This window comes from Dermacentor silvarum, chromosome 4 (assembly GCF_013339745.2).
Source record: "Dermacentor silvarum isolate Dsil-2018 chromosome 4, BIME_Dsil_1.4, whole genome shotgun sequence".
Taxonomy (NCBI): domain Eukaryota; kingdom Metazoa; phylum Arthropoda; class Arachnida; order Ixodida; family Ixodidae; genus Dermacentor; species Dermacentor silvarum.
In genome coordinates, this window is record NC_051157.2 from 37,916,763 (window position 1) to 37,942,029 (window position 25,267).

At 46.7% G+C, this 25,267-nt stretch overlaps 3 protein-coding genes across 7 annotated transcripts in view; 2 read left to right on the plus strand and 1 right to left on the minus strand.

The window, feature by feature from the left end:
• LOC119449799 (P protein-like) overlaps positions 1 to 8,600 on the plus strand; it is a 244,067-nt gene extending 235,467 nt beyond the window's left edge. The window contains 1 exon segment of the mRNA XM_049665447.1: positions 8,463 to 8,600. Coding sequence (XP_049521404.1) covers positions 8,463 to 8,550 — 88 coding nt within the window. The 3' untranslated portion in view covers positions 8,551 to 8,600.
• A 4-nt stretch (positions 8,601 to 8,604) lies between these two features.
• LOC119449805 (ankyrin repeat, PH and SEC7 domain containing protein secG) lies at positions 8,605 to 10,550 on the minus strand. The gene has a single exon (XM_037713077.2). The coding sequence runs from the start codon at positions 10,147 to 10,149 to the stop codon at positions 8,731 to 8,733; it is 1,419 nt and encodes a 472-aa protein (XP_037569005.1). The 5' UTR covers positions 10,150 to 10,550; the 3' UTR covers positions 8,605 to 8,730.
• Positions 10,551 to 10,914: 364 nt separating this feature from the next.
• Positions 10,915 to 25,267, plus strand: part of LOC119449804 (protein cycle) — a 32,894-nt gene continuing 18,541 nt past the window's right edge. The window contains exons 1-4 of one of the 5 annotated variants that reach the window (XM_049665448.1): positions 10,935 to 11,047; positions 11,115 to 11,178; positions 15,426 to 15,509; positions 23,451 to 23,723. In XM_049665448.1, coding sequence (XP_049521405.1) covers positions 23,474 to 23,723 — 250 coding nt within the window. In that variant the 5' untranslated portion in view covers positions 10,935 to 11,047; positions 11,115 to 11,178; positions 15,426 to 15,509; positions 23,451 to 23,473. Of the gene's footprint in view, positions 11,179 to 11,391; positions 11,719 to 12,605; positions 13,457 to 15,425; positions 15,510 to 23,450; positions 23,724 to 25,267 lie in introns of those variants that run through there. The other 4 variants (XM_049665449.1, XM_037713074.2, XM_037713076.2 and 1 more) reach the window with 4 other exon arrangements.

The following is a 25,267-nucleotide window of genomic DNA, read 5'->3' on the forward strand; positions in this document are numbered from 1 at the left end:
TGTTGTGCCTAGTAAGTCACCCGACATATATAGACGAACGATAAAAGCGGCGTGTTTCGCTTCGGCGCGTGTTGAAGCGGCACCGTAGGCGCTAGTAATTATTTTGTCGAGAACGTGAAATTGGAATCGCCTCTTCACTAGATACAACGCGTGTTAGCCGGCGTTTCCATGCATGCGTTCTGGATTGCTGTTATGCCGTCTTGGACGCGCGGCAGTTTGTAGTCGGCGACAAATTTTTACTCTCGGTTGCAAAGCTCCGCATGAGTTGACAGTATAAATTGCCAGACGGAAAGTTGTCGAGTGGGAGAGATGTAAAAACGTTTCGCGCAGGTTATAACGGTCAACTTACTGTCACCAGCGCGGAGTTTTGTTACCTAGGTAAACATATCAGCGGGTAAAATGCTTTGTGCAAGCCGGCCCTACTCTTTCAGCGAATTCAAATAAATTCATAAAAACAGCGAAGTAAAAAAAAATCGGCAGAGAAACTTGGGACTGTTTAGATGTGGGAATGCGAAAGCATTACACATCTAAACGTACTATATATAGTCCCTTTGTTGAAACCTTTAATGAGCCAGATGGCTGTGACGTGACGTGTGAAATCACGCACGCACTAGGCCCACCTTTAGTCAGCCACAACCGTGGAGCCGCCGTGGCGTCGAGGGAGTGTGCTCGTCGCACCCTGGAGGCTCGGGTTCAATTCGCACCAGGACCGAAATATGCCAAATTTCCTTTTCAAAAGGCATTAATGTACTTTGTTTACAGGAACCTGTCTGAGAAATTTGACGTCCATCCGAGTATTTTTGACGTATTTTTACTGTTTGCGCCGTCGGCCATTTTTTGTACCATCGTTCGGTCACGCCGCCGCCGACGACGACGGACTCTCGCGTAATGCTTTCGCATTAAAAAATATATGAGGTGGTGCATGACGCCACTCGATCGCCACCGTTGCTTTATGTTTAAGTGTCACTTCGGCGCACTGCGCGTCACCCCACGGTAAACGTCATCCTAGCCTTGTCGGCATATATACATGACGCCCCCATCTTGGCGCCAAGGCTTCAGGACATCCTTAAAGGCGCTTGGGATCGGGGCAAAACCTCGAGCTTCGCCATAAGCGTGCTTGTATTTCGTCTGGCAAGTTTCCCACAGACGTTAACTCTTATCGCCCGATAGCACTTGAAGGTTGCTCAGGAAAGCTCGCTGAGATAGCTTGCATACGCCCGCATTGGGTGTTGGTAAGCAGATGCGTGGAAATGTGTGACGCCCTCCTTTAGCCATCACAGATGTTGGGATTCAGAAAGGGCCGCAGTGTGGCATCGACGGTGTCGTCAGTCTTGCTAACTTTGTCAGGGACAAATAAACTGCGCGTTGCGTCGCTATCCCAGAGTCCGTAATTATCGCTGGAGCATTCGGCAACGTTTTCGCGATGTGTTTCTGTGCGTTCCAAGATGTATACATGAAGTTGCGGTCGTATGTACCGGTTAATCTCCAACTGCCCCTGTGAGCAATTGCTCTATAAGATAAAGGCCGATATACCTGGCGCAATGCTACATAGGGATCGTACAGTTCGACAAATTGGTCTATTAAGCAACGAGTGCTTTATTTCTTCTTTTTTATTTTACGCTTGGTTCACATGGCATCGCAAAATGCATTTCCCGTTTGTTAAAGGTCCAATAATGCACCCTAAACGTGTTCCAACTGTTTTTACTAAGCGCTAGATGTTGAACACTGCCCCATTCAATGCCTGGCATTAAGTCACAAATTCTTAGGCGTGGACTTCTAACAGACTGCTGACGTGGGCATCACATTTTGAAAATTTTAAGGAACAAATTCCAGGCCCTAATTCGATTTCCCTTGCAGAAGTCTAGACGCGGTGATTCCGATTACGTTTTGTATCACCTACACGAATGATCACCATAGATATATCACCGCGAATACCAAAATGTCGAAGTATATACTTGGACCCTGTGCCGTGCATCGAGCTATACCGACAGTCTGGACATCAAGTCCATGTTGAGCGTGCTCGATTAATTACAGCACTACACACTTAAGAGGAAGCGTTAGCTCGGAGCACGGTGTAAGATATATACACCGTGGCTCGGGGTCAACTCAGCAGATTCCGCCTATTCAAATACATGTAAAACGCAGAAAAGTTCTTATAATGCAGCCTCTGGGCCAATTTCTATGAAATGTGCAGTATTTGAGAGATACAGCTAAATGCTAGTGACATTAAAAAAAATGAGGCACGAAGTTTTTAATTTCGTAACTCTGCACCAAACACGGATATCGCAGTTCTGTAAACTACATCTGTTAGAACATAAAAGATGACAAATGTGACACATGTACAGCTGACGTACATTGTTACGACGTTTACAAGGATTTTGCATAAGTCCTATTCATAAGTTAGTGGTATATTTCACAGTGGTGTACATCAATTTTGTCCACTCTGGATGTGTTACTATGTGCAGTTTAAAGAATTGCGATATCGTTTTTCACTTCTGAGTTACACAGTTGTAAACTTGACAGTTGAGTTACCAAAATATTTTCTATAATGTTTCTTAAAGAAACGACGGTCTAAATAAAACATTTGCTGTCTACAGTCACTAGAATCTAACTTATTATATATATATATATATATATATATATATATATATATATATATATGTGTGTGTGTGTGTGTGTGTGTGTGTGTGTGTGTGTGTGTGTGTGTGTGTGTGTGTGTGTGTGTGTGTGTGTGTGTGGTGTGTGTGTGTGTGTGTGTGTGTGTGTGTGTGTGTGTGTGTGTGTGTGTGTGTGTGTGTGTGTGTGTGTGTGTGTGTGTGTAAGTGCAACCAACCACATCAAACTCGGTTTTCAGTGATTGCTGGGAGAAACGGCTTCTTCACTCCCTTGGGTTTAGATAGTAGCTCCCGAGCTAAAGCTTCCTCTTAATGGCCCTTCTATTTCTTCACTGTGGCTATGGCGGCGACCTGGTTGTTCCGCGGGGAGCTCTGTGCAAATCGCTACAGGTTGCCTGAGCTTCTCGCAATATGTATCATCGAAATTGCTGATGACAGTGGCGTACTTATATCCTTGATCGCGAACATCAGGTTCCTTACACAATCCGTTATACCTAACTCGCTGCTTTAATGCTGTCTTGGTGGTTAAATGCGTCTTCAATCTTTCTCGCGTTGTGTTTTTGGATACCACTTGCGCTTTTCTTATCGGTCAATTTAGGCAGTTCAGCCAGTTCTGCCTGACCTCTCTGACCCGCGGTTTTCCTCTTCTGACGTTTATTGATCAGGTTTACTGTTACTTACGGGAAGCTTGCCACTTTTTTCCTGTGTAATTATCTGCCCCCCCCCCCCCCCCCCCCATCCCACCCCCTAGTCTGACTGTGGGCGGCGCAATTAACTTGGCGAAGTTTTTGGCACCTTTCCCCTTTAACTCTTAGAACAGGTTGGCCCGCTGTTTCCTGACAATTCTTTCCCGTCTTTCTTTGCTCAAATCGTGGCGGTATTCGTGGACCTCGATAACATGTGGTCACCACACTTAACCCTACCTTATACCTCGACATCCTGAACGCTGTTGGTGCTGGTTTAGACCAGTATGAAGGCTTGTTTGGTTTTTCCCGTTTGGGGTTTTTCCCGTTTGGGGTTTTTCCCTGTCAACTGCAGGAGATAGTACTCATTATTCACAAGCTATTTCTTTTTCCGCTAAATGCTTACGCCCAGCTTAGCCTGGGCGTCAATATGAGTCAACATGAGTCGGGATTCCCAGCCTCCACCAGTCGTCCTCTAGTGAAATGTAGCAGCACGTAATCGCCAACTGTGCGCAATCGAGCATAAAATTGGAGCAAAAGTGCGATAAATTTCATCCTGGCTGTCATAGCCGATATAAAATGCGATAGGTTATATAGAGGGATATGTTATATACATCGTTCGGGGAGCAAGATTTTTCTCACTAGACAGATATCATTCGCACTCGCCAATGAGTATCGAGTATGCGAATGAACCGCTTATTTGCTCCTGACGCTCCAGTAGTACTTTTAATACACAACGCTGTTCATTGCCCGAAAACTATTCAAAAGAATACAATATTCGATTCGATTCGCTTCTGGCTCTACAGTAAAAACTCGTTATAACGAAGTTGTAGGGGAAGCCTGGATTACTTCGTTATATCTATGACTTCGTTTTAGCAATTATTGCATGTACGGCACTATGATTCTCTGAGGAGATTCCAAGGGGAATTTCACTTGCTTTATTATATTCATTATTTCGTTATATCCAGTTTCGTTATAACGAGGTTTGACTGTGGTGTTCGGTTTGATTTCTATTCGGGCTCAAAAACTACTATTCACACACCCATAGTAATAACAACTGTGATAGACATGGATATAGATGATTTATCACAAGTATACAGAATCGGTAGATATCAAGGATCGCGAGATGTGGCTAAGCAACGTGAGTAGGTCAAGGTCGTAAGGAGTTGGTAGGCAGCATCGATGCATCATAAGGTCGTTACAGTTCGCAAGTGACCATGCGTGGTTCATGTGGTTCACGTGAATGTCGATGGATAATCATGGAATGATAGGACGCCATGTTGTTTTCGCATTGCAGTCACGCAGGTGTAGCGTGAAGATCTGCAGTTCTTTTGTTTTTTCTTATTGTTTTTTTTTTTTTCATGGACGACCTCGTTGTGCTCAAAGCCTTTACTGCACCACGTATATCTTTGTCAGCGAAAAGCGGTTATTTCGATAAGGGTCTCGTAAAATCCATGTGCATGCCTGGATGCTCAGTGTCTGCAACTCTACAAGGGGGACTGCTTCGATAGCCTGACGCACCTCTGGGTGAGAGGTGGTGATAAGCAATCGTATTGAACGCGTTCGATTGCGTAATCTGTGTTTTCATTGTCTTCTTAGTTGGGCGACCTAGCAAATACCGCTGGACAGATAACAGAATGTTACCGCGGCAGACGCCACAGCAAAGAATGGCCGATAGTTCGGAAGATCGAGAAAATAAAGAGTACGCTTTGCGATGGGCAGCGTTCAACGTGTTTGTTCATGGCAAATCAGTTCCGCGGAATTCCGCAAGGTGGAGGGAGTGTTACGAAAGGGAAAAATTGTCATCCACCCGAAAGAAGCACGAAGCTGCAACAGAAACTCATACGGGTTTTCAGAATGCTTTGCAGTTTAGGAAAACTTCGTCCTGGTCCGGGATGCAATATGGGACGGAAGCAATATGGCACGTTTAAAACGTGCCATACTGAGTGTTCCTGTGCCTCGAGTTGTCGATTGATTCGCCCTCGCGCTGCGATCTTCTAGCCTCCTGGTTAGCTCAGATGGTAGAGCGACCGGCCCAGAAAGGCGTTGGTCCCGGGTTCGTATTCCGGACCAGGACGAATGTTTTCCTCAATTGAGAAGCATTCTTCCTGAGAAACCAGTATGGGTTTTCGTTGCAGATTCGTGCTATTGGGATGGATGGCGATTTTTCCATTTCGTGGTTGTTCATCTGGTCACGGATAGCATCGCTTGCGCAAGTCTCTACAACATAGTTGCGGTACGATATGGAGGAATACATCGAAACACCGAAGATGCAGAATGGTGTATCTCCATCGCGTGCCAATTTTGGCGCCCGTAAAACGTGTCTGAAGTAATATTTGGTAAATGAGTTCTGCGGAAATTCGCAAGGTACGTGTAACGAGCTTCCTAAAAGAGAAAAAAATTATTATCCACCTGAGATAAACATGAAGGCACAACGGAAACCTATGCGGATTTCTCAGAAAGCTTCGCACTTCGTCGTGGTCCGGGGATCGAACCAGGCACCAGCGCTTTTCCCGGGCGGTCGATCTATCGTCTGAGCTAACCAGGAGTCTAGCAGATCGCGGAGCGAGGCCGAATTAATCGACAACTCGAAGCACAGGGACACCGAACATGGTAAATCCGTAAGAGAGATAAAGAAAGAGAATTGGAAAGAAACGTGAACTTAGACGCATGGTCGGTTTGCTACACTACGCCAGGAGAAAGAGGTTAAGGGGATGAACGAACGAACGAATGAAAATGAGGTTGCCAGTACCTTCTTTGCTCTCCACTCTGCCGCAGACTATATGTAGACAAATTGCAGTGCGTGGCGTCACGAAAATTTGGTGACATCTGGCAAATTGGTCTTTCAAGACGTGAATTCTTTTTCTCGAAGCAAGCGCAATGCATGTATGTAGCCGAGTTTCCAATACTTACACGTCAACGATTACTGTTCAAAGCGGTGAATAGTGGAACAAGACGGTATCTGCTAGTCCTGCCTGTACGTACTGTGTCTGTCCGTTTAAAACGTGCAGCTTGGCTATGGGCTCTGTTAGTGAACTAACTTGCGAGCAGGCATATTTTTGCACGTCAAAATGACGCGGCGTCTGAGCCACTTGCAAAGAAATATAACGAAAGGAGATCACATCATGAAGCTTTATCTGAATACACGGGAATGGGAAAATCATTTTGCTCCGCAATTCGACTGCACGGAATTTGATTAGGTTCGTTCCATTTCAACGGAAAAGCTGAAATCTACCGGTTGTCGTACATGAATAAATTTCTCATCTACTGCCGTCAGTTTACTTTCTTTTTGTCTTTTTTACAAATACTGCTTAAAATTGAATAGCTTAAAAAATAACTAAAACAAAACAATAACAAACGGTGTCACAATTCTGTAAACTGCGTCTATTGGGACATTTATAAAACGGACATAAGTTTCAAGTTACGTATCTCTCTGACCTATAGTGGACTTTTTCAAAAACCGCGTGTGCAATGTGACTATTTCACGCAAGCTGCGAACTAATGTGCATTACATTTCTCCGCTTTAGACGGTGTAACAGACACTATTTACCTTATTGTGATATTTGTCGCTTGTGCCGAGTTACGGAGCTGTGTACTGTGTTTCAATTTTATTCTAACTTTACCGAATTTCTTAACGTTATACTTCCTTATTAAGTTAGTGTAATCTAGCTTTCTCTTTTAAATGCAACGTGTTTCATTCAAATCGGTTCGGCAGTTGTCTATTGAGAGCATTTCTGACATTCGCGTGTAAACAGTCATTCCACGCGTAATTAAACTAAAGTTTCCTCTTAAACTGGACATGTACGGACCCTTGTCAAGTTCCAGCCCACGGACATATGCAAGAAGGCATGCTTGTCACAGCCGCCAATCTCATGATTGCCTGACAAAAGCGCAGTGTTCCAGTGTATGTTCGCCGAGCAACATTTGTAACATACGTAGGAGACATTCGCGTTCCATATTCTCAGTTGTGCGCAGTTGCTTTGAAAGAGAAAGTTATTCATGACCGTCTGTTCCCGCAAATTATATATACATTCGACCTGCGGACACGCACATCGCTAATGGGAGAAAGAATGTAATAATAATAAAAATGAACACTAGCGTATAGGTTATTCAATAGGGGAGAGGGGGAAGCCAGATGCGCCTCTCTGCGGTCAGCCATTATTTTACGACCACCACACAGGCACATACGTATAGTATATACGTCGGTTTAAATGCCAGCTGCCTTTTGTAGACTATATATACGTATAAAGTCTTCGTCTTGCGTAACATTTAGGCGGCTATATAACGCTATACGTCACATATACTGCGCGCTCGCAAAATGCTATTGTCTGAAGAAGAACACAAAAAAAGTGTTGGGCAAGCACACTTTGCTTTGTGTCTGCTGCACTTGTAAGCGAAACAATGGCGCGCACACATCCACCGTGGAAGCAGCCAAGAACGAGTGGATAAACGAGATTGTCGTGTAATGTTGGACGTCGAGAGGCTGTCCCCAATTGCAAACTTTTAATTTTTCTTCTTTCAGAAACCAGTCCCTTCGGGCACGATGTACGAAATGAAATGCGGTATGCGCGACGCTGTTGGCCTTAAGCCAAGGCGGCGAGCCAAAGCGGAGCCGCTTGGTAACAGTTGTCGTCCGCAATTTCAAAGTTAAAAAGACGTTTGCCGTTATATCTAGAATAGCAGTTTTTTTTTTTTTTCAGCGTGTGTTTTAAAGACAAAATATCTTAGATTCCATATTACAATCTATTGTCATTTTTACGTATCGGGTTAAGTTTTTGCGCTTATTACAATACATTTACTCCTACTTTCGGGACGACCTTTGTGAAAGATTGACGTGCAGAACGTTGCTCGTTCGTTACTGTATACTTCTTGACAGTTGTATATATGCCTATCTTATGCCGGCTTTCACTTGGAGGTCACATAACTGACGTGCGATAACTGACCAAGGACGAATAAATCAGCAAGGACATCTGAAATTGCACGCAATCTAATAGTTCAGTTATACGCGGTCATGATGACCGATATGTGTATGTAAAGTGCAAAGATTTGTGGACGAGGTCAGTGTGGTGTACGTTGAACACCCGTTAGTACATATGGCAATTCTCTTTCGCACAATACGTGACGTTTCGGGAATTCACACACGACGTTCACCTTCTCTTTTCAGAATCGGCTTCCCCGTCATGCTGCTGACGACGGCGATCGCCTCACTGTGGCTGCTCTTCTGTCACGTGTGGTTGCAGTGGAACACCTAGGCTATAACCATGCGACTTTAGGATTAATAAATGAAATAAACTGGTCGGAACACCTTTGTATATGGCAAAATAAGAAACCATTCTCTTTATATCGACAAACTGCGTCCGGTGTGTGTGTCTCTGTGGGTCCCAACAACGTGGAGTCTGTACATGGATCAAACGACGGGCGGTGCGGGATGGTCACAGCTCGTAGAGCAGATACCGCCGCAGCACGCTGGGCAGCACGTCGAGCGAGAGCACCTGCTTGACGAGTTCGGGTCCCACCACACCGAGCAACCTACGCACACACAGTCTGGCCTGGTGCTTGAGCGGCTGGGGCCGGGCGGCGAGAGCCACCAGACCTTCCTTGGCTTCCGGTCCTAGCAACAGCAGCGAGCGTTCGACGGCGGCGCGCGGGCATGCCTCGGCGGCTTCCAACACGGTGTCCAGTGCCTCGCCGCGTAGCCCGCGCACGGCGCGCAGAATACCCAGCGGGTCCTTGGTCTGTGGCCGTAGCACCACGCGCGCGCCGTAGCGCAGCAGCAGCCGGATGAGCTCGCCGCGAGGCTCTTCCTCCTGGCCGCACAGGTACTCACCCAGCGGGGGCTGCACCAGGGGCGCGCCCCTTTCGCCGGAATCGGACGCGTACGTCAGGCCGTTGGGGTCGGCGCCTCGCTCGAGCAGCAGCCGCACCAGCGCTTCGCGGTCCCGACAGCGCTCGGACAGCGCCAGATGCAGCGGCGAACCGACGATCGGCGAGCCGGCGTTCACGTCGGCGCCGGCGTCCAGGAGCAACCTGACAGCCGCCAGGTCGCCGCGCAAGATGGCGAAGTCCAGAGGGCTCGGATGCCTGTAGCCGGCCTCCATGCGCGCCTTGGCGCCGTTGTCGAGCAGCAGCCGCACGATGGACAGGTTGCCGGAGAGCACGGCGTAGTGCAGAACCGTGCGGCGATCGTGGCGTTCGGGCGCCATGGCGTTCACGTTGGCGCCGTACTTGAGTAGCAGCTGCACGGCCTCGAGTCCGTGGGGGTGCCGGGCGGCTTTCATGAGGGGCGTGAGGCCGCCGCGATCGCGGGCGTCCGGCTCGGCACCGTAGCGCAACAGCAGCTCCAGGAAGGAAACGTTCAGGGGCCCCACCAGGTTGATCTCGGCGCCGAGGAAGTAGCGCGCATTCGGGTTGGCTCCGTGGCGCAGCAGCATATCGGCGCACTCGTAGTGTCCGTTCTTGACGGCCAGCCGCAGCGGCTCGTCGGCCAGCGTGGCCCTCGGGGGGTTGCCCAGCATCGGCTTGGTGGTGTTGGTGAAGCAGACGCGCGCTCCGCCCTGACGCACCAGCGTCTCGGCCGTGTGCAGGAAGCCCCGCTCGGCGCACAGGTGCAGTGCGGTGTAGCCAACGTCGTCCATCGCGTCCACATCGCACCCGCGCACCAACAGCAGCTGCACGGCCTCGTCGTATTGCTGGTAAGCAGCATAATGCAACGGTCGCAGCCCCTGAGTGACCGGCTCGTTGACGCGGGCACCGCAGGCAAGCAAAATTCGCAGTTCGTCGAGCGGCGCTAGCCGAATGATGGAATCGGCCAGCTCCCGCTGAAGCGTCTGGAGACAGGGTGCCGTCGGCATGGCACGGCGGTTCTGCGCGAACGTCTGTTCCTATGCCAAGTCTCAGCTGAAGTGCCTCTGCGCAAAGCCGGGTCTACCGTCTTATTTCGGGCGGCACTTTTTTAAGAGCGTCGCTCACGTGGCGGCGGTTGTCCGAGTTGCTTCCGGTGTGCCAATCGCTCTTGACCGCGGTTTGCGGCAACCAGGCGGCGAGCGGCAACCTTGGAGTCTCCTGCAAATAGCCCCTGGCGGGGGGCCACAGCCCGTTCCTGTTTACGGCGTGGCAGCACGTGAGCGACGCCGGTCCACGTGATTTCTTCGCGGAAGACGCCATGCCGAGGGTCAACGTCTGTTGCCAAGCGCACCGCACGACTTTGGCTATTCCGAGCGCGGCCTCGAAATTCGGGTAGGGCCCTTAGAAGCTGACGACACCAGACAAGCGCAGGTGGATGCCCGTCTCCAAGCGCCCCGCACTCCAGCCGGTCGCATCCGAAGGTTGCTGCTGCTTTACGGTGGTATACTCCACAAAAGAGCGCATTTTGTTTGACTAAATACTAACGAAAAAAAAAAGTTAAGCGATGTCATTTATGATTGGTCGTTCTGATGCTAGAGCAACTAACGCGCTCGCACATTTACTAAGCGCAGGCGCATTCAAACCTTTAAAACTGAAAAGCAGCTGCTGCAGCGGGTCAGCGGAGTCAGTTGCACGCGGTAAATACCTGTTTATGAAAAGGGCATGGAGAAGTGCGGACGGCCGGGAAGCTGACGGTGCTCTGAAAAGAACTGGTACCGCTCTTCACGACCCCCAGCGGCAGTGCGGCGAACTCGCTTTCCACAGGTGCAACCAGATGGCAGCGCGTCTGCTGCAGCGTCCCACTTGGCTTGTGCACGTCGGCGGTCTGCTACCACCGCAGCGCACGTCAGTATCTACTTTTTGTGACGTGTGTTGTATGCTGTACGAGAAAAAACGCCGTTCGTCTTTGCAGTGAACTTGGAAAATGAGCAGCAATGACCCACGCGTCTTTTAGGATACATATCGCCTGAAAATAGGTGAGTACGCGTAGCCTCCGAGTAGGCTTTCCGTGCGCACGGTCTCGTTGCCGCGAGTGGCTCGGTAGGAAAGAAGGGTGCTCTCCTGGCCGACTCTTGCCGGCTCATCGAAGGTCGCCACACCTCCCTCGTAAGAAGCAGTGGAGTCGACTTTCGACCCCGCGAGCGCGTTCGGCACGCGGAACTCGAACCGTGGTATGGACCGCCTGCTGTTTCGAGCCGCATGTGCGGGCCTTGAGTTTCCTGCTGCGCGAGGCTGCGTCACTCGGGAAGCCAAACTGAGCACTCCCGGCGCTACGCTTACCTCCCGAGCGCCAGCGATACAGGAAAAACATGGCGTTTTCCCAAGTGCGCCGTGGCTTCGCGCTCGTCTTCCCCTCACCTGCGCTTCTCGGCGGCAACCTGTTTGTTTGTTTGCGTCGGTTTTTCCGTCGAGCGACGGAGCTGTGCGCCACGCCGATCGTCCTGCTCTCGGCTTAGATGAGCGTTGTCCACTGGACAGCCATCGGCGCAACGTAGCGAGTCGCCTGCCCAATCGCGGTGAGCCAATCTTCTGTATTCGCAGCTCGCTTACGCCTGGGATGCGCAGTTTTTCTCTTTTATTTTTTTACCTGTCGTACAAGAATGAGCTGATGTTTTTCTTTAGTGTTTTGTCATTGTGATTGCGGTATGTACTCGAAGCAATCCATCCGAGGCTAACCTTGACCCCACAGTGTCCCTCAGTAGCTGATCGAGCGTCGTCGAGACTCGGCATTTCTTGCTCGGCTGCGGAGCTCAAGGTCGTGCAGCTTTGTCGCTTTAATGCACTTCGATCCGCGCCGCGTCGTTTCTATTCCCAACGCACTCTGGCTGATAGGCGGCCAGTTCTTAATGGCAGCCAGCAGGTATGGTGCTTCGCAAGCCCACCGCTAAGTCATCGCTGTAATTGCTTCGTGTCGAATAACCAAGGGCATCGAGAAGAATTCCGTTCGCTCAGGAAAAGCGACAGGTTTGCGAACGATGAACTTCCTGTGCTCGTACGTTGTTGTTGCACCCACGTCATTTTGTGTTATAACAAGCGATGTGGGGAATAGTTAGGTTGCGGCGCAGGGGGGTTTAGTTTTGGTTCCACGTTCAGGCGGCAGGCGAGGAGGGCACGAGTGTTATGAATGTAGCGTGCTGGTTGTTACTGGGCCGAATCGGCTGTGACGTGAGTACAGGTTTGCTGCTACCCCCGTGCATTCTGTGTCCAGGCAAAGCCGCGGAATCGACAGCCGTTGGCACGAAGAACAGCTGTGCGCGCTAAAGTGCATCGCACTGCTCTCTTGGCGCTGCTACATCCACAGTGGCGTGGCGGTTATCTAGAGCAAACCCCCTCAGGCCGGTACCCTCTTTTTTTTTTCTGTACTTTTATTTCTCGCTCTTTCTCTCTCGCACGTTTTCTTCTCTTTTCGTGACAACTTGCTAAAGACTGAAGCCGCTGCTCCTTGTCTGCTTCTTTTTTTTTTTGTGTGTGTGTGTGTGTGTGTGTGTGCTTTATTGCTTTTGCTTTGGTTGAGTCAGCTCTGCACTAGGCCTTGTTTTCCTGAAGCTCGCTATCGAGCGACTGGAGAGGAAGTGGGAGCCATCTCTATTTCCCGCAGCGCGTTCTTTCCTGTCGGTCCTGTAGTCAAGTGATCTACCTCGCGCGTTATGGGCCAGTGGCGAGACCACGGGCTCGGAGCAGCCAGCCCCAAGCGCGCTCTTTGATCGAGCGCGGTCTTGCCATCTGCTTTGATAACAGATGTGTTCGCAGCGCTGTTTACCCCGTCCTGTTGCCCGGAAACTGCGGTGGTCTGCCAGTGCGGCGATCAATGCGCACCGAGCCATTTAGCGCGCTTCGTCCGGCGCGCTCGCACTGAACGCCGGGAGCAGCAATCAGGCCCGCTATTGAAACTCGGTGAATAGCTGTCTGATTGGTGTGCTGGCCACGGCATGGCTAAATATACGTCGCACGTTGTCTTATGTACTGTCGCTCCCACGCAGCCCGCCTTGGGCGAAAGAAAGTCCGGAGCTCGTTGGCTGGGCTTACGATTTTAATGCCTCCCTGTAAACCGATGTGTGGCGCCGGGAAAAAAGCCTACAAGCGCGGCTCATCTCTACGCGCCTTGATGCACGGTGGCATTGACGTCCGAAACGCGCGAACTCCGCATTTGCCAGCTCTCTCACTGCGAGGAGCCTTGTACCCTTCTCAAACCATTGCGTATTTACTCGCTAAATGGGTACAACAACTCAGTCTTCGGGCTCTTGATAATAATTAGTAAGTATTATTTTGTTTTTATTCTTACAATTTTTTTTCATTCCTGGAGACTCAGCTGTAGCGCATCGAATGTCGTGACGTCACAGACTAAGCGCGCGAGCGTTCTTTCAAACGGGCAAAAATTCACGCGTGCAATGACGTCAGAGAACGGCGTCGCTTTGTTTCCGTTTTTTTTTTTTTTTTTTTGAGAGAGAGAGAGAGGGGGAGAAAAAATACAATTGTAGGGAAAATAAACTATTGAAACATTTTAATCTGGGTCGTCTTCAAGAATTTGACATAATTCATTATTAGCAATTGTATTTTTATTGTTCTAAGTCATTGAACATTCCAAGAACACTGCTGCGCAGTGATCGTTTAGGTAAACTCGGACACTTCTAAATAAATGCATGTTCAGTTCTACAGGGTCAAAGTTCTCGTGAAATATTGTCATGAAATTGATCATTGAATATGATGCATGCTAGCAGCACGGCAGCGAAGGAAATAGCCACGGCGATTTATTTTGTGAAATATTAAAAGCGAAGGCAACAGTTTATTGAAACCTCATTTGTCTTAACTGACAAGCCTTGGAAGTAATTCTAAAAAACTTTAGGAAATTTTTCGCATTTTAATTCAGAAGTACCAAACAGTGTCTTTTGGTATCGTGCACCTAGGTCGCTACCAGATGAGATGAAAGGCTTTAAAAATAGAGAACAGGTGGTGATATTTTTTATTAGTAAACTTGAGATGGATGGAGGAAAAATGCAGCATCACAAAACTTCTTTTGTGTAGCAGAGAGGCCTACGCCTTCGATTTGAATTTGTTGAGTGAGCAGTCATTCTAAATTTGGTTCATCATCAGAACATTAAAATTCTAGTTCATGGTGGCCAATTTTGGTGTGCTAAAGTTATAATCCTCCACCCAACTCCCTTACAGATTCTCCCGTACTGACTACCGGGCTTCGTTGGTAAAAGAACCAGCATTTCCAGTTGGGCTTGATGGTCGTTCATTTTACAGGGGAGCAGCACAGAAATCTGACAAAGATGGGGAGAGGCACAAAGAAGACACACAGCACTGTACTTTCAACAAAACATTTATTTTGCCAGCAGGACACAAGAAAATCATCCATAGGTACTGCTTCTCATGTCACTATCACGCATTGGCAATGGTTTTTAAAGAATGTCAGCTCTTTTTTGGAGAAGGCTACACAGACAGAAGATATGGTGAAAAAGAAACAAAAAGGCTGTTCCTATCTTCATGAAATCTCGCACAATGTTAAGAAGGTAGGCCAGCGTGCACAAGTGCATGTTGTTTCTTCTGCACCTAGAAAACTCTTATCCTTGTGCAGCCTTCCACGAGAGGGATGAATGCAAAACAAAGCACAGACAGCGCTTCACGCAATGTGCACAGTGCGTCTGTGAGATACCCATATCTTGTGGTGAAGTTTACGTCCGCCAAACTGGCTGATGCATGAACAGTTGCCTTAGAGAGCACTTTTATAATGTCAACTATGCAATTCAAGGCCACCTTGGTATGCCCTGACATGACTGTAGCTGCGAACCCACCTTTGATAAATGTAGGATTATCTCTGGGGAAAAATTGCCGCTTACCAGAGAATTCTTCAAGGTTGCCGAAATAGTATGTGTGGGTAAAAATTGTGTTAACTGTGCTTCTGTAGCCTTAACCAGAAGAAAGCTGCCTTTTTTAGAAAGCACCGCAAATTCGAGATAGTGACATGAGAAGCAGTATCTATGCATGATTTTCTTGTTTCCTTGCGATCGTCATTATAACATCTATCTGCCGGCAAACTAAACTTCTTCTGCAGCAATGTGTGTGTCTTCTTTGTACCTTTCTGTGTCTCCGTCAGATTGCTACACTGTTCAACGGTGCGAGTTAGAGGCACTTAAATATTGATCTTTAGCTGTGCAAGTGCCATTTTGTTGACCTTGAAATGCTTTGACAGCCTGCTTTAATGTTTCTCTATTTTGTGCAGATGTTGTTGCCGGTCAGTGTCGTCAGGAGACTGAGATTGTTCTGTGATTGGCAATTATAAGAAAACGAGGACACATCATCACATGTAAGTTGTTGCGTAATGGCAGTGCTTCGATCTTTTTTTTTGTGTGTGTGTGTGCCATGGCAATGTATCTTACAGTTTATCTACACACATCTATGTCCTTGTTGCACCATGTATTCAGCTTTCTTTCTCAGCTTTCTGTCGTAACTGGAATCGGCAAAGGAATTCCCCACTCCTGTCATATCTACCTAGGCTTCGAACTGTATTGTTCACCAGCCCATCTATTTCCTATTGAGTGCATTTTTGCCAAGGTAGCAGCTTCCATTATGACACAAGAAATAAAAGCACAATCATAGTTCCCTTAGCTGCTGGCCACTGCAAGTTTGGGATCACCACCTTCCTGAATGTAGCGGGCTTCCTTGTTTTCAAGGCCAGAAAAAGAGCAGATGTTGACAAGTAATCTGTCTCGTAAAAGCAAGAAGCACTCCTAGCAGCCAGATGTCATCCAGACAGTTGAATTTATCCAGTAGGTTCAGAGCGGAAAGTTGATGATGGCGAATGCGAAGCAATGCTAAGCAACTCCATGTGACATTCAATAGTGGTTATTCTGTACACGAGGACATCAGGTACCAGTCCTATGTGGTGTCTCTGCATCGCCTCATGTAGCCTGCATGACCCAAAGCTAGCTACAAACTTCTACAGCTAACACATAACAGATTCGTAGTACCCAAGATTTAAGCCTGCTAGACTACCATGTCTGGGACGTCACAAAAAGGGAGGCTAGCAAACTGCCACAGTGAAAAAAACTCCGCAAAGGTTGCTATTGGGGAAGAATTGCTCTACACAGCATGCACCACCAGATCCAAGCAGGCAGCTGTCTTTAAAGCCGCATTGAGTTGAGGCTGAAGGCGCTTTTATTATTTACTTACTCTTTTTTTATTATTCCCTCACTTACCTGATATTTGCTCTAGTCCAGTGTAAGGTTTTGAAATGCAACAGGAGGGGGGGGGGGGGGGGGGGGCTAGTGGTTAAAAGTGCTCTTGTTCATTGCAGTACCACTCCTTGGTAAGGTCCCTGCTACCATTCTTCTATCCTGCACACTTCCTATGCATCCTTTCTTTCTCTCTCTGCACATTTCCCTCTCTAGCACCCTCAACACTTGGCATCACTACCATTGGCTAGTGCCACAAGGATAGTTCCAAATCAGGCCAATCAGCTCCTTCGACCCTTTATTGGCTAGTGTTACAGGAAATGGGGGGGGGGGGGGGGGGGCTGCTAGAATGGCGCTACATTCATAGCACACAATGACCTGAGTGGCGGGGCTGCGAGAGATGCCAATGAATTTGTTGCTGCTTCAGTGTCAATTCTCTATATGCTCTATGTGCAGTGAATGAAATCACCCCAACTGTGTACGCTAATAAAGCCTTCGTCATCAGTGCTAAGCTGGTGCTCCGATGACTGAAGGGATTGCATTACAAACGCATTGAAACTAGCATACTTCTGGCCCTCTGTTTGCAAGGTTTACACAGTAATGTCTGAGCGTCATTTTGACAAGACATCTTCAGCCTGTCTTACGACTTGAAAGCCCGTAATGTTTTCCTCTGGTCGCTCCACTTATATTATAGTGCTCCTGACACAAGCGGCAAAGCAAAAATCTTGTGCCAGCCTTGTGACAAGTGGAATCATGTCAGCTTCTCCTCGCCTAGCAGCATGTTGTTGTCAGGGTGGTATGCAACTTCAGAAAATAAACTAATCATCAAGTTCTATTGACGAAGAGTCATTTTTGTTTAACTTGCTGGTGACCATTGGCTTAGTCACACCAGTTATTCACTGGAAAATGCTGCAGTCTTTTCTGGGGGGGGGGGGGATTATCTGAAACCGTCTGTCCTGGCGTTGTCAGTGTACACAACTGATGTGTGTCTATCTCTGCCATGTATATTTGGTTAAATGTGGAGAGCACACGTAGAGTTTGCATGCTAACTTCATAGATGTGTATCAAGAGCAAGCACAGGTGTACACCAGGCCAAGAAATATTTCAGGAACGTGCGCACTTGCCAATATGCATTGCTGCAATTTCTAACAAAGCTCTCCTGTCGTGACGACCGACATTTGCAAATGCACAACCTTCCATCCTTGCAGTTGTGCCTATTTTATTGCTACCATTGAAAATGCTAGCGACATCTCTGCCTAAGCACACAGTGCTGCAAGCGTTGTTACCTCTTGTGCTTACGCCATGGCGACTAGAAAAGCGACACCTTCTACCTAGTCGGAGATATTGCTAGCGTTTACGACCAAATGAGAAAACAGGCGTGAATGCAAGCACGGAAGTGTGTGCATATGCAAATACGAGTGTCGAAAGCCGGAGTGCATGACCAGAAGGCAATGAGTTTTTATTGGTGCCCGTATGCGTCGTGGTATTTTTTATCTTTTATTTTTTTTTTCGACTGTATATAGGTTTGCAGAACACTCCTTTCATATGCTGTCCTTCATAGTTACTTTTTTGCAAAAATAGCGGCAAGTTTTTTTTTTTTTTTTGGCAATACCTGCTTGTATTTCCACATATTCAATGATGTATGAAGATATAAAAGCAATTGGTAGTTGTTTACAGCTTTTTGTTGGACAGAGTCTTTGCAGTAATCTATATTTGTCTGTGTTGCGAGACCCCTTCGCTGAGTTAGTGTTAACATCCAGCCAGTTGCATTCTGAGTAGCAGCTCAAGTGCTGATTGCAGGCAGATTGTATTGCTTTCGTTTCAGTTCACGAAGCAGCTCAAAAATGGTATGCTCAGCCTTTGACCTGTCACTGTCTGGGCGAGACAAAAGTAACCAAGATATTGAATTTAAATTTATAAAGCTGGAGTCTTACCCTGCTGTCTATGAGTGTTGAATTAGTTAGTTGCGCAGCTGTTTTAAGTGCTTCTGTAGAAGCGAGATGCCACTTTTATGTCACATCCATACGCGACAGAAGAAGGCTATGAGCTCATTTTTGTAAGAAAGTGGAGCATTTGCGGCAGCAGCTGGAGCAGGAGATAATGTGAGGTCGTTGTAGATGTGCCAGTGGCTTGGAAGCAGCACACTTAATCGCCGCCAAGGGACGGAATCCAGTTTTTTCTGGCTTTGGATGGACAAGAAAGGCAACAGGGGAGGGGGGTGTAAAGGAGCGCAGATAAAAAAGAGTCCTTGTGTGTGTTTATGGGGGGGGGGGGGGGGGGGGGATTCGAAAGTTCTCTTGCAACATGTTTGGAGGTGGCACAGTCTCCATTTGCTTGCTTTGGAGAGGACTGATGGCAGCTACACTTGCCGGTTAATCAATTGCAATTAAAAAAAGAATGCCTAGCTGACAAAGGCTTTGTCAGCTCTGTCTTGCACATATACATTGCTCAGGCTTCGTTATAGGATTGGTCAAGGTTGCTGCTGTTATGTTTGCCATCTGAAAGCGTTTTCAACTTTCTCAAGGAATCGTGTGTAGATAGTTTTTGTGGTTAAATTATCTAATGCTTCTCACTGTGCCCCCCCCCCCCCCTTTTTTTTTTTTCTGTTCACCTTTGCTGCTTTCATTTCTGCTGCATGCCACACAAAAACACCTGTGGTGAGAACTTTCGCACAATCACCTTTCACAGAACTCATTGTGGCTCAAAATTATATTTGCAGTGTTGTGCTGCAATTTCTTAAAACAGTGTTTTCAAAATTGGTTAATTTAAGCTAGCCACGATCCCTTCAGCATACTTTGTTCCTCTTTCTTTTCCCTATTGTGTACAAGTTTTCACTTGTTAGGTACAGTGGCATATGTAGCTCCTGAGTAGTGCTTGCATCTTGTTCTTTACCTGCTCCAAAGTCTGAACATGAGCTTCTTTCATAGTCTGTGTAACCTTATGCTCATGTATACATGCAGACTCAGTTGTTGAACTTGCAGTGGCCAGTTCATGTTGTGTTGTCTTCACAGCAACATCAAGATGAAAAATAACAGTTTTCAATGTCCATTTAAAGCTCACATGTGTACCGGCATTCAGAAATGGTTGTATGGTACTAAATCAGGTCAGAAAGTCATAAGTAGGCCACTTTGTCCTATTGTTAGCCATAATTTGCTTTGTGTACATAATGTCATGATCTGAGTAATTGTAATGCTAAAGCATGCACAACTCAAACCTCTTTGAATTTTTCATAGCATGAGCAGAAATTCAAGCAGATACTAGTGACTGTCTTTGCCAGGTCATATGCACTGAACAGTAATGAGGCCATTGGCATCGGAATAAACAATGAGCCCTGCTTTAAACTAGCACTTAGTCATTCAGTCTTTGTTTTTGTTCGGAGTTTTAATGCACTGGTTGTTTTTCTCAGTGTACTAATATTTATCTAGCTTCTATGGTGGCTTTGTCTCTGAAAGTTAGTATGACAATGCAGGTCAGGGTTGGCTTGTCATTGTATGCAGCACGCATTGGAGTTACCTGATCAGCTTTGGTCATATTCCTAAGTCCATAGCTTATGGGAACATAAACTAGCATTCTTTCTTAGTGATAAAGCTCGAAGTATTTCAAGCGATGTGTACATTCTACTTTTATTCTTACTAACATATCAGCTCTGTAACTTGAGTGCCAAATTCAAGAAAGGAGACATTGTCCCTCATTTCCTCAGGAGACAACAAATGCTTTTTTATCGAATAAATGGGAATGGAGTCATGAAAAAAAGAAATACCAGACTAAACCATGTTTCTATTTCATGTCCCTTTAACAACGTTAGATACAAACTACCCACCAGCTTAGTGCCAGTTATCAAAAAAGAAAAAAAAAAAACATGAACACAAGCAAGAACAGTAAACAAGGAAATTCAATGTCTGCGAGACTACCTGCCCCTCACAATAGACCCTTTTCATAATGGTAGTGCTAGCTTTCCCGCGAGGAAGCTTGCCCAACAATGCCCGTGGACAACTTTCTGTGGCAATGGAGAAGCTACGAAGGCAAAGCGCTCGCAAATAAGAGTGCTTCTGAAAAGAGTCCCACATTCTCATCTGCGTTAGATTGAGCTGGGGAAGTGAAAATATAAACATCTTATTTACAACAGCAAAATGAAATAAAATACACCATTGAGTGCCACATTGGACTTGTTTTACTGCTTTCCTCTTCCGTACTTGGGCAAATGCGAAACCATCGCACGTGTAAGCTATGCTGATTCGAAGGCCATGCCCTTGGTGCATTCCTTGTTCACTTGGAGCCTAAAGTCTTCAGACTGTGTGCAAGGAAAGAGAAACATTTTTCCAGGCAGTTGATTAATCTTGGAAGAATATAAGATGTTGAAATAAGGAAGGTGGCTAAAAGCCGGAGTTCCATGTCCACAGACAAGCGACCATAGGTTACCGCTGCACTCTTGTCCTGCACCCTCTCCAATTGCTTAGAGCAAATGGGGCAACTCTGTATACATGTAAAACTGTGCTAATACACTGCGTCTTTGTAATACTTTGCTGTTTTTACAAGTACTATACCTTTTTAATAGCATAATTTGCCCTTCGTGCATTGTGGCAAGGGCATTGTGGATATTAAAAAGGCAGCAAAGGGTAGGAAGGTAGAGCTATTCCATTTCGCTTATGGAGAATATAGGAGTTTTTTTTTTTTTTAATACAGGGTAATAGAAATACCAATAAAGAAAAATTTTGCGCATGCAAACACTAACACATATCTGCAAGAGAGAGGGGTAAAATAAAGCTAAGGGAACAGTGGTTTTGTTATTATTCAGGAAATATAGGAACGGAGTAAAGGCCGGTCTACATAGAGCAAAGAACTGGCGTCAAAGTGGCGAACTTTGTCTGGCGGCAAACGCACGACGCCGAGCGTCAAACAATTTGACACCCGGCAAAGGTAACTGCCAGAAGGACCAATTTCCTCTCACTTCCAGCAGCCGGTTGCGAAACTTCTTTCAAATCGCTTGGCAAGTAATATCAAATAATAGAATGAAAATATTAATTATATCTTTGTTTTACAAAAACACATTGATTATGTCTGACAACACTGGCAACAACGTAGCCAACAACTGCGGTGTCCACCTGCTTTTCGTGCCATTTAGCCCAAGCCGGCGAACACTTGGAGTCGTGCCGCCACGTCTATTTCTGCCTCGTGAAGCTCGCTCTATGTAGCCCAGGCTTTTAAAGGGCAACTCCGGCAATTTTTGAGTGTCCGATGATCTGAAAAAAAAAAAAATTTTAATATGGGTGTTCTCTTTTTCACTTTGATTATCTGGGCCAAGCGATATGACTGCAAGTCATTTAGTTTTTCTCAAAATGAATTTCAAAGATTGGTTGCGTGTTTCCAACTCATGCCCATAAATGTGACATTTTACTGGCAACCCTGTGTTTGTAACGTCTGAGACTACACTGCCACCTCGCCCAGAAGCGACGAAGCTGGCTCCTTTTTCTACGAGATGACGGCCGACAATCATCGTTTTGACAAGCGTGATAACCGGTGCTTCTCTTCGTCTTGCCAAAGCACAATGCGTTGAGTTTAGAGTACGTCAGCCGCTTCGCGTCGCTGCAGGTGAAAAGCAAACGGCGATCCTTCAGCGCTCATACCGTCATAGAAATCATCCCTGAAATCGCCGCTGTCTAGTTCGAAACAGCTGGAAAAGCTCCGTGTGTCGTCAGAACACATCGTCAGCTTCGCTTTTTTGGCATTAGCACTACGTCTACTGCGTGTTTACATTACGGTAGTGTAGGATCTGACGTCAGCGGCTCATCATGACGTCGCAAGAAACGGCTACCCATTTCGGTTGCAGTACCTCGTTTATTAGTTATGTAAAATGAATGATGAACTTATAAGCAATTTGAACCACCCTACCGGTGACAGGACTGTCAATGCCATTTGAAAATGACAATATCCTAATATTGTTAAAAAAATGCCGGAGTTGCCCTTTAAGGCTGTTTAGTACAAGTGTCAATACATAAATAAGTTGGGGCTCGCCCAACTCAAATAGGATGTTGGCTATCCCTGTTTTCTCTTTCATCATTCCAAAGACCCAAGTGTTCCTAAGCCCTAAGTTACTATTCTAATTCAATGTTGCATGCACTGGTTTTTACCTGCCCACACGCACCACCTTTTCAAGTGCTACATTGACATTTCCCTGCTTCCTTTTCAAGTGTTACTATTTTATTTTGCAAGAGCACTTAATCCGTATTTGTTTTCCATACGTGCATGTCACTTTTACTGTGAGTCAACACCACCCATGTGCTAGGTCAATCAGGACTGCATTGTTTAATAAACAAAACAAGGCAATGGTAAATCTGATGACTAAAGTATGCCTAGCAGTACGCACATGTACTGCTAGTAGTGTACCAATATCTAGGGCAGTTACAGGTGCCATTTATAAATTGAATGATATGTTGTATATCAGTATAAAACCCACTAGTGCATATCAGGCCTTCTCATAATCCAGATTTGCCAAGGCATAGATGGCTGTCCAAAGCCATGAACAGAATGTTTCCTGACATATTTGTAAAATATATGGTTACATTATTTTGGCAGCACTGAACTCTGGGGCCAAAGCTTATGGAAGATACTTGGGAAAAAGTACTTTCAAGAGAAACTAGGGATTGTGCAGTGAGTGATGGAATGAACAAACAAGGCAGTAAAAAGGAATCAAATGAGTTTGGATGGCATTCTATTAGATTGAGTTGGGCATGTCATGTAATGCATAGAAAAGATAACTGGTGGTCTACTAATAGAATAACAGAATGGGGGAAAAAAATTTGATGGTATAGAGTGGGTTCAGCTGACGCAGGACAGGGCCTATTAGAGATCCGTGGGAGAGGCCTTCATTCTACGGTGGACCTAGATACAGGTGATGATGACAACAATGATATCTGACCATCTGCTTGTTTTATTGTTCATCATTTAGCAAGCATCAGCATGGAATGCTCAAATGAAGCACATTCTAGCTGACGGTTTGCCCTTGCCGAATGAAAGCACCAACCAAGTTTCCTGTGAGCTTGTTGACCGTTGCTCTCTCCTTTGCCTGTTTCCAGGGTGGTGATGTAGTGGTCTTCCAATGGCAATGATGACGATGCCCATGAAGAGCATCCCTTCCAAGGGTCTCGCCACCTCTCCTCTCGCCTGCGCCATGGAGAGTTCGAGCAGCCGAATGCAGCGCAACTTTGCCGAGAAGCAGCGGCGGGACAAGCTGAACAGCTACATCAATGAACTGGCCAACATTGTGCCCATGGTCTCCATGGCTTCCAAACGGCTGGACAAGACTAGCATTCTCCGGCTCAGTGCAGCGCACCTCCGCTTTTATCAGAGTGAGACCTATTCCTCATGCCAGTCGTACTCCTCTGAGATAAGCGGGTGGAATAGCCCACTAGAGTTTGTTGCCAAGCGGCATTTCACAATCTGAGTGAGGAGAATGGGGGGGGGGGGGGGGGGTACCTGGCCTTTGGCATGATAAGTGCATAATGGCCAAGCTCTGTTTCATTTATAATTTTTTTACGCATTTGTGCTTGCTCTTGTAGAGGTCAGCCAGATACTGCTGCTGTGAATACACTGAGCAAGTAGCTGCCGCATTCGCACAGTGATTGCTGTAAGAAGTGGCCCCAGCTTGGCTAAGCGGCGAGGTACAACAGGTCATTGGCGCAGCTGTTTTGAAGGTTTAGCTGAGGAGGCAGTAAGCTCCGTTATCTGAAGTGTCACGCTGAGAATTGTTACTCTTTTGTTTCTTCCTTCCTTTGCTCTCTCTCTCTCTCTCACTCACTCTCTTTGTGATCATAAGGTTCAAGGTCGATCTGAGTATGGTCGATTTTCACAATTGAACCTAGTATTTTGTACGACCTTGCTTGACAGCCCCAAATGACACTCGTGCATTGTGATTGCGTCCTCTTCCTTAAACTTTCACTTAATTTTCACCATTTATAGTCCTATCTAGGCTGGTATAAAGGAGGTCCAATGCACATCTGAAAAAACTGCCACAGCTTCGATTTTCTCTTCCTTATTCTGTATACAACGGCACAACACCCGCTCGATAAGCCAAATATTTGGTAGTGCAGCTTCGATTTTCTCTTCCTTATTCTGTATACAATGGCACAACACCCACTCGATAAGCCAAATATTTGGTAGTGCAGGCAGAATCGGTAAATGTAGTACAGTATAGACCACTTATAACATAACCGTTTATAGTGCAGAACTGGTTACAATGCGGCCTTTTCCAACTCCCGTTTACCCTCCCATAGAACTTCATGTATACGCATACCACTTACAGTGCAGCCGCGCGAGACGAAATACCGGTTTTAATGCGGCTTCCGCGGGAAAATCTCGCCATCAAGGGCGACAGCGAGCACGCTTCTAAACAATGTGCGTGCTCCCAGTTGGCGCATGCATTATTTAATGCAATCAAACTCGTTAATTCGGACTTATTTGGCTGCACATAGATTAATTCGGACTACTTTCGGAGGTCGGTGATCGAGGAACGACGCAAAAGATCAAGAACGGCGCTGGCGTCCAACCAAAACAAGTCCGCGTGGCCACAGCTATCAGTTGAAATCGTAAGTGGATGACGGCAGCACCGGAACACTTCGAGCCTATTTGTGTCTTTAAAGCCTGTATTCTTGCGTTTACCGCCGCGCATAACACCGCATTGGCCGCGGGCTTTCGTAACTGCGTAGTCATCCACGATCGCGTCGATAGCGGCCGCAGTTGCAGTGTACAGTAGTTTCGTTTTTACTCGGTACGCGCGTCGGCCGCGTGCCTAAAAAACTGCGTAGTCGCCATCGATGATCGCATAGATAGCGACCGCGGTTTCGACTGCAGTTGTTGCAGCGAATGGTAGTTAATTCGTCCAGACTCGGCGTGT

What these genes read in the sequence shown, in the direction of transcription:
- LOC119449805 (XM_037713077.2), bottom strand. Translation starts at nt 10,149, where the DNA reads ATGCCGACGGCACCCTGTCTCCAGACGCTTCAGCGGGAGCTGGCCGAT.